Source organism: Tachysurus fulvidraco, chromosome 7 (assembly GCF_022655615.1).
Source record: "Tachysurus fulvidraco isolate hzauxx_2018 chromosome 7, HZAU_PFXX_2.0, whole genome shotgun sequence".
NCBI classification, from domain to species: Eukaryota; Metazoa; Chordata; class Actinopteri; order Siluriformes; family Bagridae; genus Tachysurus; species Tachysurus fulvidraco.
Window position 1 is genome coordinate 12,142,493 of NC_062524.1, and position 13,332 is coordinate 12,155,824.

The window sequence follows — 13,332 nt, forward strand, 5'->3', positions numbered from 1 at the left end:
GACTTAGTAAGTAGTCCTACCCACATAAAGTGCATATGTGAAACCTGGTGCAAACGGTGCAGGACAAGACAAACAAGACAGTGCAAACAAAAAATACAAGACATTACACAAAAGACAATAAACAAAAACAGCACTGACCAGTGTAAATACTGTATGTTCAAACAATATTGCATGTGCAGAAACACTGGAATGAACACAGTATAATAGCAGCAGTTACCTGAGATATTGTAAAGGATTGTGCAAAACAGCAGTCGACTAAAATGTGAGACAGCCCGTGCAAAGAGCAAAAAACAGTGTGAAAACAGCATGCAAACAGTTTGATGGATGCATATTGTGTATTTGGTATAGGTCTGTGCAGTCCATACAGTTGATGTGCATGTGTAGGTTGTGCTCAGTACAGTTCATTTCGGTTATTAAGAAGTCTGATGGCTTGTGGAAAGAAACTGTTACACAGTCCGGTCATGAGGACCCAAATGCTTCGGTACCTTTTTGCAGAGGGCAGGAGGGTGAAGAGTGTGTGTGAGGGGTGTGTGGGGTCATCCACAATGCTGTTGGCTTTGCGGATGCAGCATATGGTGTAAATGTCCATGACAGAGGGAAGAGAGACTCCAATGATCTTCTCAGCTGTCCTCAATATCCGCTGCAGGGTTTTGCAGCTGCTCAGAATGCTCTCAATTGTCCCTCTGTAAAAAGTAGTCAGGATGGGGGAGGAGAGATGTGCCTATCTTAGCCTGCATAAGAAGTAATGGAGCTGCTGGGCTTTCTTGGTGATGGAGCTGGAGTTGAGTGACCAGGTGAAGTTCTCCGCTAGATGAAGAACCGGTTTAGTGCATCTGATGAGTGGTCTGTATGCTGGAATTAGCATAACAGAGATGTGCTCTGAGTAGCCGAGGTGGGGTGCATGATACGTGCCGGGAATGTTTGTGTAAACAGGATCCAGTTTTCCCCTCTCGTTGCAATGTCCAGATACTGATGGAATTTAGGGAGCACTGACTTGAGATTTGCATTATTAAAATCTCTGGCAATGATAAACAGTCCGTCAGGGTGAACATTCTGCAGATTGCTAATAGAACCATAGAGTTCACATAGTGTAGTACATGCCAGACTGCATGCCAGACAGAAAGCAACCCCGCCTGATACCCCGATACCCTTTAAAATGTGCACATAAACTAGCGTTAAGTTTCAATTTGCTCTCAATGTCACTGTACAAAACCTGGATCATGGCCATGAAACCTGAGTTGAACCCAAAAGTCTCTAGCAAAACTGCTAAAAACTGACTGTCTGCTTGCGAATTTCAGTACAGTTCAGTTACAAGCTCCCCTGACTCTGTTCGCAAAGCATGCATAAACTTTTCTGTCCATTTTTTTCTCTGGACCAAAGAAGAACTTTGTCATGCTTATAAAGCATGAGCGGACCAGTGCTTCCTGCACTGTTGTGCCCAACAAGTCAGCCAATGCATGTTTTTTCGTTTGAGAGCCTCAATGTGGTCTCGATTTCCTGTGGACTCCACCCAAACCCTGTAGGTCCACTACTTAAATCTCTAGAGCTCCAAGAGATCTGGTGATGTCCTTGGTCACATTGTGAGCTTACTGCTGACAAAATACTTGAATCTGTACGTTTGCTACATCCCACCACTGCTGCAGCGATGTAAAATACGGCTTCTGAAGCCTAAAAGTATCTCAAAAAAACATAAAACACACTCAAATTAACATCGTCTAAAAGTGCTGCATTAAAATGCCAGTACGCACTGCTTGGACTTACAGTACATTATATTTCTTAAAAATGCACAGTACCATAAAAAAATAAGCTGAAAAGCAAACAAGATAAATAAAACAAGACCTAAAAATATTCAGCTGGCGTTTAAAGCTATAAAATCAATCAAGTCTTGCTAGTGATAGTATATTTTCCTTGTAGTGTGACCATGTGTACTGTCTCTGTGTCCTGTGAAAGTTTCTCCAGATATCACTCAGCTAATGTGTCTCTATTAATTCACACAGTCATTTTTGTGAGGCAGCATGAGATTCTAGGTGGTTCCTGTCTATGCTGTCCACAGTGCAGTTAAAATCACCTCCAATGAGTAAAACTTCATTCTACTTACAAAAACCAATGACAGTGCTTAGATGTTTAAAAACAGCATGTCAGGTGATATATGAAAGTGTCTGTTATCTACCAGCTGCTTGTTTGTTACCATGTATCTGAATAGTAGTCTGATAGCTAGATATTTCATGCTAATACAATCAGTTTGATTGTTGGAAGCATACAATTTTATAGAATGTCTTTGTTTGCCTAAACACTGTTCAATAATGGCAATGCCATATGCCCAAACACTCTTCCAGCATGGCAATGTCCCTATGCTCAAACACTGTTCCAGCTTGGCAAGGCCACCGTGCACAAAGCAAGTCATGAAGACATAGTTTGCCAAGGTTTCAATGGAAGTATCCTGCACAGAGCCCTGACCTCAAATGACCTCAGAACTCCTTTGGGATGAACTGGAACACCGACTGCACCAAAGATGTCCTCACATTTACAACATCATTGTCTAATCTCACTAATGATCTTATGGCTCAATTCCCATATCCACTCTCTAGATCAAGCCTTCCCAGAAGTGTGGATATATTTATAACATCAACGAGAGATTAAATCTAATGGAATGTTCAAAAAGAACATAGACTGTAGATGTGATGAACATATAGTGTATGTGTTTATAGGTTAATAATGGTCATCTTTAGCACCCAGCATATCTTATCGGCCTTGTCTCCCACCCTAAAAACAGACCATTTGAGATGTGTCCTCCTCCTCACACACACTACGGTGTTTGGTCTTAATGTAATGTATTAATCCAGAACGACCTTTCTAACACCAAAACAGGCCACACAATTAAAGCCAATCAGATTCAGCCAGGGGACCTTGCATGCTATCTTGTAATATTGAGGAAGCTACGACACAAAAGAAAGTATTATGTCCAACAGATCTGTCAAGGATGACATAGTTAGTCAGAGAAGCAACTGAGGACCAGAGTAGGAGCAGCTACAGAATTCCACAACTCAGCTTGGAGAAGTTGTTTAGGAGTTGTTCATGTAACCCAGAACCTCCACTAATCTGGGCTTGATGTAAGATTCAATTCAATTCAATTTTATTTGTATAGCATTTAAACAATGGAAATGATCTCAAAGCAGCTTTACAGAACACAAAAAGTAAAAAGGTTAAAAGGTTAACAATATACAAAGATTTGTGCAAAGATTCAAGATTAACAGTGTACTTATATTTCAATACATTTGTATTTATCCCCAATGAACAAGTCTGAGGTGACTGAGGTGACTGTGGTGAGGAAAATCTCCCTTAGATGGAAGAGGAAGAAACCTTGCAAGGAACCAGACTCAAAAGTGAACCTCATCCTCATTTGGGTGACACTGGAGGGTGTGATTATAAATTGTTAGAAAAACTGGAGTGTGTTATTATGAATAATGTTCTTTTCTACAGTCAGATAAAGTCCAACAATTGTGTATTGATTAGGAGCTTGTTGTCCTCAAAGGCCACATAGAGTTTGTAACTTCTCTTTGAATGTCTGCGTTCTTCAAGAAGCTGAACACAACTGGAGCTGGTATAAAAAGAGAAGAAAGTGGAGAGGAATTAGTGTAGCTGCTGTTCTTAATATTAACCAGAACTAGAAAATAATGTGTAATTCTGGAGCACACAGTTATGAGGTGTATTATGTGTATGTGTGACTAAAGAGATATGTTCAGGGCTCTCAAGTGTCACGCATCGAGAGTGACAGTCACTCATGTCAGTCTTTTGTCACGCTCTCCCACCACACAGTGTATTTCTCACCCAGAAAAACTTACTATTTATCATATATTTAATATGCTGCAGCGCCCAAAATGTCGCTGTCTCTATGGAACCGGGCAGGAAACAAGCGCATTTCCCCTAGAGTTCTTAGTCAAGCCTGCCTAAGTTAGCCAATTAAAAAATAGGCCACACAATAGCCAATCAGAAAATAGCACAATTGTATCTGGGTAAGATTTAACGCAACAACCAATGAAAAAAAAAGCATATCCTGGAATTGTTCAGCATCATCCTCGTTCACCCACTGAGAAAACCACTGGAGCTGCGAGCATCACTTTGAGCACAGAGTAAGTCATGATCTCATGTTGTTATGTTACAACAAATTCAAAACTTGTTTGACACAAACAATGACATTTTGACTGCTGTTAGAGATGTTTCCCAGATAATCAACATCAGTTTTTCATGAGTGTCTGTAACTTAGCCAACAGTTTTACAGCCTGTTCACTGACAACACCTGCTCAGAACAAGTAGTCTAGGCCAGTGGTTCTCAAACTGGGGGCCCTGAGATGGTGCCAGGGGGCCCCGGTTCACTGACAACACCTGCTCAGAACAAGTAGTCTAGGCCAGTGGTTCTCAAACTGGGGGCTCTGACATGGTGCCAGGACATATTTAAAATATTTTACTCTTGCCTGTCTTCAAAACTTGAGAGCCCTGTATGTCATTAATCTACAGTATATTTAAACTGGAAAAATGTGTCTGAGCACCAAACACTGTCAGGAAAAAGATTCCAAAGTTTAGGAGATAAATACCAAAACGCTGTACCACCTTACGTAGACTTTGATATTCTGGGAAATACCAGAAGTACTAAATTTTGTGATCTCAGAGAACGTGATGGATTTTAGTGTGTTAGAAGACTGGTTAGATACACGGGAGCTAAACCTTTTAGAGCCTTGTATGTAAGTAGCAGCAGTTTGTAATCAATTTAACTTAACAAGATAATAAATTACAGTTGACATTTGCAAAAGTTGGAAAAAAGGTTCCGGTCTGAAGAGAGAAAAATTTAACTTCTTGGCCATCTCACAAAATGTTAAATGCAGCAGAAACTCAGCACTGCTCATCACCCTGAGATCATTGATCGAACACAGAGAAGCATGCTGGTGGTAAAATAATTCTGAGAGTTTCCCCAATGCTAACCCTCTTTACACACACTGACTTTTGGTGGCTTTTAGTGTTGTAGCTGTGTTATAAAATATTTAACATTATATTGTTCCAAAAAATGGTCAACATTTAAAGGGTGCTGAAATATAGTTAAGTTGCACGGATGTGTGCAATACAGAAATCAAACTACAGGTGATCCAAGATGGCGGCGCGGCAGTAGCACGCAGCGGCCTCTCCGGATTCAATACGGTGCTTCACCAAGAAAGCCCAGCAGCGTCTCTACTTCCTCCGAAGGCTGAGAAAGGCACATCTCCCTCCCCCAACCCTGACCATGTTCTACAGAGGGACCATTGAGAGCATCCTGAGCAGCTGCATCACTGTCTGGTTTGGGAACTGTACGATCTCGGATCGCAAAACCCTGCAGCGGATAGTGAGGACAGCGGAGAAGATCATTGGGGTCTCTCTTCCCTCTATCATGGACACTTACACCACACGCTGCGTCCGCAAAGGCAACAGCATTGTGGATGACCCCACACACCCCTCACACACACTCTTCACCCTCCTGCCGTCTGGAAAAAGGTACCGAAGCATTCGGGCCCTCACGACCAGACTGCGTAACAGTTTCTTCCCACAAGCCATCAGACTTCTCAATAACCGAACTGTACTATACTAAGCACAACATACACACACATCATCTGTATGGACTGCACAGACCCTCACAAAACACACACACTGTTTTGCACACTTTTCTGCTGTTTTTGCACATATTGGACAATATCTCAGTCATCTGCTGTTTTTTGCACAACTCTATATAATCCAAAGGACCTGCTGCTAAGAACCTGCTGCTGTTCATTCTTTTACTGCACAAAATACTGTTTGAACATTCAGTATTTACACTGGTCGGTCGGCGCTGTTTCTGTTACTGTTTATTGTCTTTTGTGTATTGCATTTTTTGTACTTTTTGTATTGTCTTGTAACTTAATGTCTGCACTGTTTTTTGTCCTGCACTGTCTTTTGTCCTGCACTGTCTTGCTTGTCTTGTCCTGCACTGTTTGCACCAGGTTGCACAGTTGCACTTTATGTGGCTAAGACTACTTACATGTCCTTAGCCCTGTCTTTGTTTTATGTAGCACCTTGATCCTGGAGAAACGTTGTCTCATTTCACTGTGTACTGCAACAGCTATATATGGTTGAAATGACAATAAAAAGCTTCTTGACTTGACTTGACTTGACTACAGAATAGTATGTTAGTTAAACCACATTAACCTTTAAATAAACTAACCCTTTCCTAGAAATGCTATGTGTGAGCAATGACAGCAGATATAAATAACCTAAAGAACGCAAGCCTAGACACGCCATTGCAAGATTGTGGCAGTTCCTGTTTATGTATTTTTTAACCATTATTTGCCTGCATTGCTCTTTTAGTAACATTGAGGCATGACCATGAGGCATGGCCACACCACTGGCCACTCATTATTAAGATGTTAGTAGTAGTAGTAGTAGTAAAAGTAGTAGGTGGTAGTTTGTTTGTCTTAGTGAGAGAAAATAGGGATGAAAATGAGCAGGAACCTTGACTGTACCAGAGTTAGCATCTAACAAAGTAACAGTGTTGAATATTGAATACATTCCAGTATGTCATTGGATACTGTGTAAAGGGGAAGAGCTGAAAAGTTCATTACTACCCATTTTTGTCTTATTTCAGTGATCCTAAAGGAAAACAAAAAAGAGGATGTAAGAAAAATTCTAAGAAAGGCATCAAACTAACTATACATTTCCGTTACCTTTTTTTACGCTTTGTATTGTTCACATGTAGAAAAAAACATCATAAAAAAATCACACCTACGAAACTTCAAGGTAAGAACTCATGTCAGTATGTTCTTGGATATAATAATTTATATTTTATATAACAGCATTAGTTAATGCATCAATTAATAAAGCTTTATACTTTGGGAATAGCTTGAAGGTTAAACCACTCTGCTGTTGTTGTTGTTGTTGTTGCATATTGCGCAAGTTAAGTTTAGCTATGTTGAATATTTGCTTATGAATATTTACATTATTATTTGCTGGCAGGAATTATGCTGATAATTATAATGGTACAATAGTGATATTGTATATGACTTGTATATAAGCAAAATGGCATCAAACAACTCTTTTATCCTCCTTCCTGAAACTGAAGTCACCAGCAAAAATGACAAAACCACAGTGGATGTTGATGCTATTATGAACAACATCACAATTGTTTTTTACGCAATCAATGTATTTTTGGGCACTATCGGAAATGCGGTGGTCATCTGGATGTCCGGATTCCGTCTAAAAGCCAACGTCACCAATGTCTGGCTGGTCAACTTGGCTGTAGCAGACCTGATTTTCTGTCTCACTCGTGTTACTTCATTGATTAAGAAACTCTTCTATGAATTTTGGCCCTTTGGCTGCTTTCTCTGCAAGTTCAATGGATTCTTCAAGTACACCAATATGTTCTGCAGTGTGTTCATCCTGACCGTCATTAGTCTGGATCGGGCAATTTGTGTTTGGCAACCGGTGTTCAGCAGGCAGCAGAGAACTGTATGTGCAGCCAGACTCATCAGCGTTGGGGTTTGGACAGTGGCAGTGATCTTCAGTGCACCATATTATGTGTACCGACAAGTGTATATTGGAAAGAAAAACTTAAGCAAGTGCTCCTTGGAGGTAAAAAAAAAGCCTTTTTATTTACTGTGTTTTATTGTATTATACAGTTATCTGAAGCTGACAACAGAGCTAAGATGGCCTTGTACAGTGTTCGCTTCTTATGTGGATTTTTGTTGCCTTTCCTCATCATCCTGACCTGCTATGTACTAGCTGGTTTAGGAATACGGCGAACGCGGATCATTCGCAAATCACGGCCCCTTCGAATGCTTGTTGGATTGGTCTGTGCATTCTTCCTGTGCTGGGGGCCTTACCACTTTCTCCTATTGGTCAAAATGGTGGACAGCAAGAGCCAAGCAGTAAAAGTGGGCCTGCCCATAGCTAAGGGTATAGCTTATTTCAACAGCTGTGTTAATCCAATTTTGTACTTCTTTATGGGGTTGGACAAGAGACTGTGCTTTAATCAAAGCCTGTCTCGGGTCTATGCTAGAGCTCTAGCTGAAGACTTTGAGGTACAAACTTCATAGTCTAAGGATTGCACAGGAACAGGAACTGTGGATGACAGTCTATTTTAAGAGCCAAAGTGACAGGGAAGTCCATTTCTAAGAAAAAGATCAATGTTTGAAATAAGATGAAAAACAGTTGAACTACAATTGTAAGAGTTTCACTTTAGCATGTAGTGAGCCACTGACATTAGTCTGTCTTTAGTATTTATACAGGCTAATTTAAAATAAATTCATATTAAGGTTTCTGTATAGGTTACTTCATTATACTGCATTATTTAACATTAACAGATGTTAAACACAGCTAATATAAAATGTATTATTAATATTTATTAATGTGTTTAAATCTTATCTATATCTGAATTGATATTTATTCAGTCTATTGATAAAGACTGAAAGAAAAAGTTTTTACTAAAGACCACAGTGAGCCATTACAGACATTAGTCTATTTTCAGTTACTTAAGAGTTTAAATCTTGTTAAAAAATGTTAAAAACATGTAAATTAATGTTAGGTTTTATTAAATTTATTAAATTGTTCAATTACTGCATTAATTCATATTAACAATAGGTTTAGGGATAAGCTTAGGTCACTGCATCTAATTCTTTGTACATGGCTAACAAGAATGAAACCCAATGTGGTCTTCTGCTGTTGTGGCCCATACACCTCACAGTTTAATGTTTTGTGCATGCTTTTCTGCTCACCACAGCTGTAAAAATTAATATTTGATGTATAATATCCTTACTTGCAATTCAATCCAATCTGCCCATGTTCCTCAACATTTCTTATCAGCTAAGGTGTTAAGAAGCTGTTTTAAAACTGATTTAATTGTGTGTATAGACATGGTATATTCGTTATTGTTATATTGCTAAGATATTTATGTTTATCATGTCTCACTAGCAAAATAAAGCAGATACAAGCAAGTTGTTCTTGTGGTGTATGTTTTATGTAGACAGGGAAGTTGGGGAGATTTGGGGAACACACTTCACATGGAACTTGAGCCTTGTATAATTAAAGTTTTACACTGCATATCAAACCTCTCATATAGTTATATTGCACTGTCACTTGCATTAGGTTGTCATTTGGAAATGACGTAAGAAAAGCAATCTCAATGTTATTGTCTCTTCTTTTTCTTTCTTTCTATAGAGGGAATTTCGAGTATATTGTCATATGACAGCACTATATAATGCAAGCAGACATAGCTTAGTTTAGTTAAAACATAAATTAGTTTATTTAAATCTTGTTTTTTGCTACCTTTTGTTGGTATTTATATGTCAGAGAAAAGTTATCTTGTCAATTATTGTTTGTTGTTATTAAATTTAGTACAGTCAGGAGCACTTAATAAAGAACAAGCACAAAATAAAGACAATTTTTTTAGACATATATTTAAATTTTTATTTGCAAGTTTTTTAAAATTTACATTTTGAGGTATGGCTCTGTTCTGAATTCCCCATCCTTTTCATGAGCTCCATGAAAGCTAGTCAGGGAACAGCAGCAGCTTATGGGGACAATCTCCCATTTAAAACTGGAAAAGCAGCAAAACAAAAATACCCCAGACCATACCAGGCAATCATCCTTGGCTCTTCCTGCTAAACCGAAGAGCCAGCAGAGGATTAAAACGAGCGTTTCACTAAGCCAATAGTATTAGTAATAATAATAATAACTAATAATAATAATAATAATAATAATAATAATAATACATAAATAAATAAATAATAATAACAACAACAACAATAGAACTACATAAAGCTAGCAAGAGAAATAAAGCTAGAGCTAATGAAATAGTAAAAAGCCAATTAGTTACTGAATATATTTTTACTGTTGATTTTGCTAGACCACTACGCATGTACTTGGCTGCTGAATGAAATAAGATTGAAGGGTCATGTCTAATCTATAACGGTTTGGCTGAAAAGAAGCCAGACCACGCTGGCTGGTGCTGAATCCGGACACAGGAGGTGGAATTTCTGAAATTCAAATCGAGAAAGACAATCAGCGATTTCATTATTTAAACCTGGAATGTGAACAGCTCAAAAACGTTTTCCATGACAGATAGCCAAGTAAGGCGCCTGACGAGTCTGTTGATAAACGGAACTGATGAGCGACCTTTGTTGATAATATTAACAGTTGCCTCATTGTCACAAAAAACAGAATTTGTTTTCTAGACCATTGTTTTCCCCACAGAATTCAAGCTATCAATATGGGATATAATTCCAACAGAGCAGTGGACATGTTATTATCAGGCACGGAAAGCAGTTCCTTTGGCCATTTAGCTGGTTAGCCCCCACCCCCACCACCCCAAAACCAACGTAAGGCGCAGCATCTGTATGCGATTTAAGGGCTGCAGAAGACTCCAGATCATCATGATGAGAAAAAAAGAAATGCCATTCCAATTTTCAAGCAGCAAAGACCAGAACCTTTTTTTAACATTCCACTCCTGGTTCAGCTACCTTTAGGGACAACAGCAGAGGAGAGCCAGCCGCAGAGCCAGCCGCAGAGCCGGCTCAATCACAAACAGAAACACAAGGCTACAACACCACAAATTAACATTTTACAGCTTATCTGCCTTTGCGAGAACACCCACCTGCTATCTTAATCATTTTAATTGCATCGCCAACGGTTGTGTAAAACAGAGAAACCGGAGCCAGAGGAATAAGACTGTTAATACTCTGCGCAACATCATTATGAGGTGCAGACAAGTCAAAACTTAAGCGCTTCTTTCCTGAATATTTTTGGAGTAGCTATTCCTATAGGATTAATCCAACAATTTGAGAAAGGCCCAAATAAGAAATCCTTTCTTAACTTTATTTTCCAACAAAGAATCGACAATTTCAGGTTCTTTAACAGCAGAAAGCAAATTATTACAGGAAAAAGAATGGGTAGGCAACCAAGACAATCCTGCAAAAAACCTTGGATATGTCCAGTTATTAAATAATTGACAAAGCAGCGGTTAGGATGCTTTCTCACTGCCTGTCCCAGCTTTTTTTTTTTAACAACAAGAATGTTGCATATCCACTAAGCTATAGTGGAGATGGCAGGGGAAGCATCATCCTGGGCTGAGCATAAATGCAACAAGCATGTTGCTGGGAACTTATTTTTTACTTTAGAACAGAAACACAATACAAGCAGAGCCAACAGCCATCGTTTATGAATCTGCCAGGTCACTATCTTTCTTTCGCTGGACACTGCTGTAGAGCTTTTACAAGGAGGAGAGAAATTTAATCAAAAGCTTTTCATTGCTGGCTATTTAACCATTGTCAAGTTTAAGAAGAGTTAGACTATTTGTCAATAAATATTTCCTGACAGATTTCCTGTAACCTTTAGTATATAATACATGAAAAATGGACTCAGTTGAACAGAGGAATCAGCTGTTATAATCACCAACCATTTATACACATTTTGCGTTCTTTTCAGTCAATCATAAAATCTTTTGTAGCATGCATTTGGCAGCATTGTGAGTTACTTATGAACTCACAATGTGATATTTGAGCCCAGTAAACTAGAGCTGCAGATCAATTATTGCCAGGGAAGAGTCACCTAGGGCGACTGGAAGCTTGTCAACTGAAGCATAAAACAGGAAAATAGGAATAACATAACCTAGCATGACATAGCATAATATAACATACATAACATAGCCTAACGTGACGTAACATAACATAGCCTAACATGACGTAACATAACGTAACATAACATAGCCTAACATGACGTAACATAACGTAACGTAGCCTAACATAGCGTAATATAACATAGCCTAGCAAGGCATAGCATAACATAACGTAACATAACGCCTAGCGAGGCATAGCATAACATATAATATGCATAGCATAACATATAATATACAATATACATGTAATATTACATAATGTAATATGACACCTAGCATGAAGGCATAGCATAACATAACCAAGCAAGGCATGGCATAACGTATCATAACAGCCTAGCGAGGCATAGCATCACATATCATAACAGCCTAGCGAGGCATAGCATAACGTAAAATAACTCTTAGCAAGGCATGGCATAACGTATCATAACAGCCTAGTGAGGCATAGCATGACGTATCATAATGGCCTAGAGAGGCATAGCATAACATAACATATCACTTAGTAAGGCATGGCATAACGTATCATAACAGCCTAGCGAGGCATAGCATAACGCAACATAACAGCCTAGAGAGGCACAACATGACGCATCATAACAGCCTAGCGAGGCATAACATAGCGTAACGTAACCTAACATGACCTAGCAAGGCATAGCATAACGTACCATAACATAGCCTAGCAAGGCAAGCCTAAACTAGCATACCATAACAAAGCCTAGCAAGGCATAGCATAACCTAGCATAACATATAGCATAACCTAGCATAACATAACAGCTGGCATAGCAAGGCATATCGAGGCATAGCAAAGCATAGCATAACCTTATCTTATAACATAGCGTAACACAGGGCTGCCAACTTTTGAGTTCAGCTTAGAGTGAGATTTTGGGGGGTGTGGTGTTGGTTCTGGGGAGGTGCTTATGGAGGGGCGTGGCTTGGTGTGGAAAAAAATACAAACACAAAATCCTTGCATTAGCATAAGTGTATTAAGTATATATTGATTGTCAAAGTATTTGGTAAAATTTCTTTGGAGATTTCTTGGGAGATTAATTTTCACAAACATTTTACAGAAACAGTTTTAACATGTTCACAGATGAACATGTAAGTCTACTGTAAGTGCTGGTTTTTCCTGATGGCCTTTGCTGTTTATGTGCCTAGCAACATCTGCTATTCCCTGCTGACAGCAAGCATTTTCTATCCTACATTCAGAGCACCAATAATGTGTACTTAGTATCCCCTTTGTTATGAATGGCCATTTTTCTGACCATTCATTTTTAAAGGAGCATCGATAGGATGGATGCAGCTCCACTCTGGGCTTTAATCTTTCGGCCTGGTCTCTCTTCTTTATCTGAGGGCTCAACTGTCTCCTGCTCTAAAGCCTCAGATAGACTTTCATGTTCCTCCTGTGTATTTTCCTGCTGCTTAGCAGGGTCACAGGACTTCTTGGAGGGCTGATAAGCTGCCCACATTGATACAAGCATTCTTTTCTTGCCTGTCCCTGACACTTTAGATAACATCCTATAACAGAAAATTCTAATTTATCCATACTGACACTACCACCAGTCAAATATTTGGACATGATTGATGAGTTGTAATTGATATAAATAAAATAATTTTAATATGGGATGTCGTTGACTTGACATTCTGTTCTTAGAAAACAACAATTAACATTAACT

General features: G+C 39.0%; 1 protein-coding gene across 1 annotated transcript; it reads left to right on the plus strand.

Moving 5' to 3' along the window:
• The first annotated feature begins 7,074 nt into the window (after positions 1-7,074).
• Positions 7,075-8,138, plus strand: LOC113641242 (formyl peptide receptor 2-like). Its single transcript, XM_047816108.1, is given in 2 exon segments — positions 7,075-7,626; positions 7,674-8,138. Coding segments are annotated over 2 exon segments (1,017 nt in total).
• Positions 8,139-13,332: the final 5,194 nt, after the last annotated feature.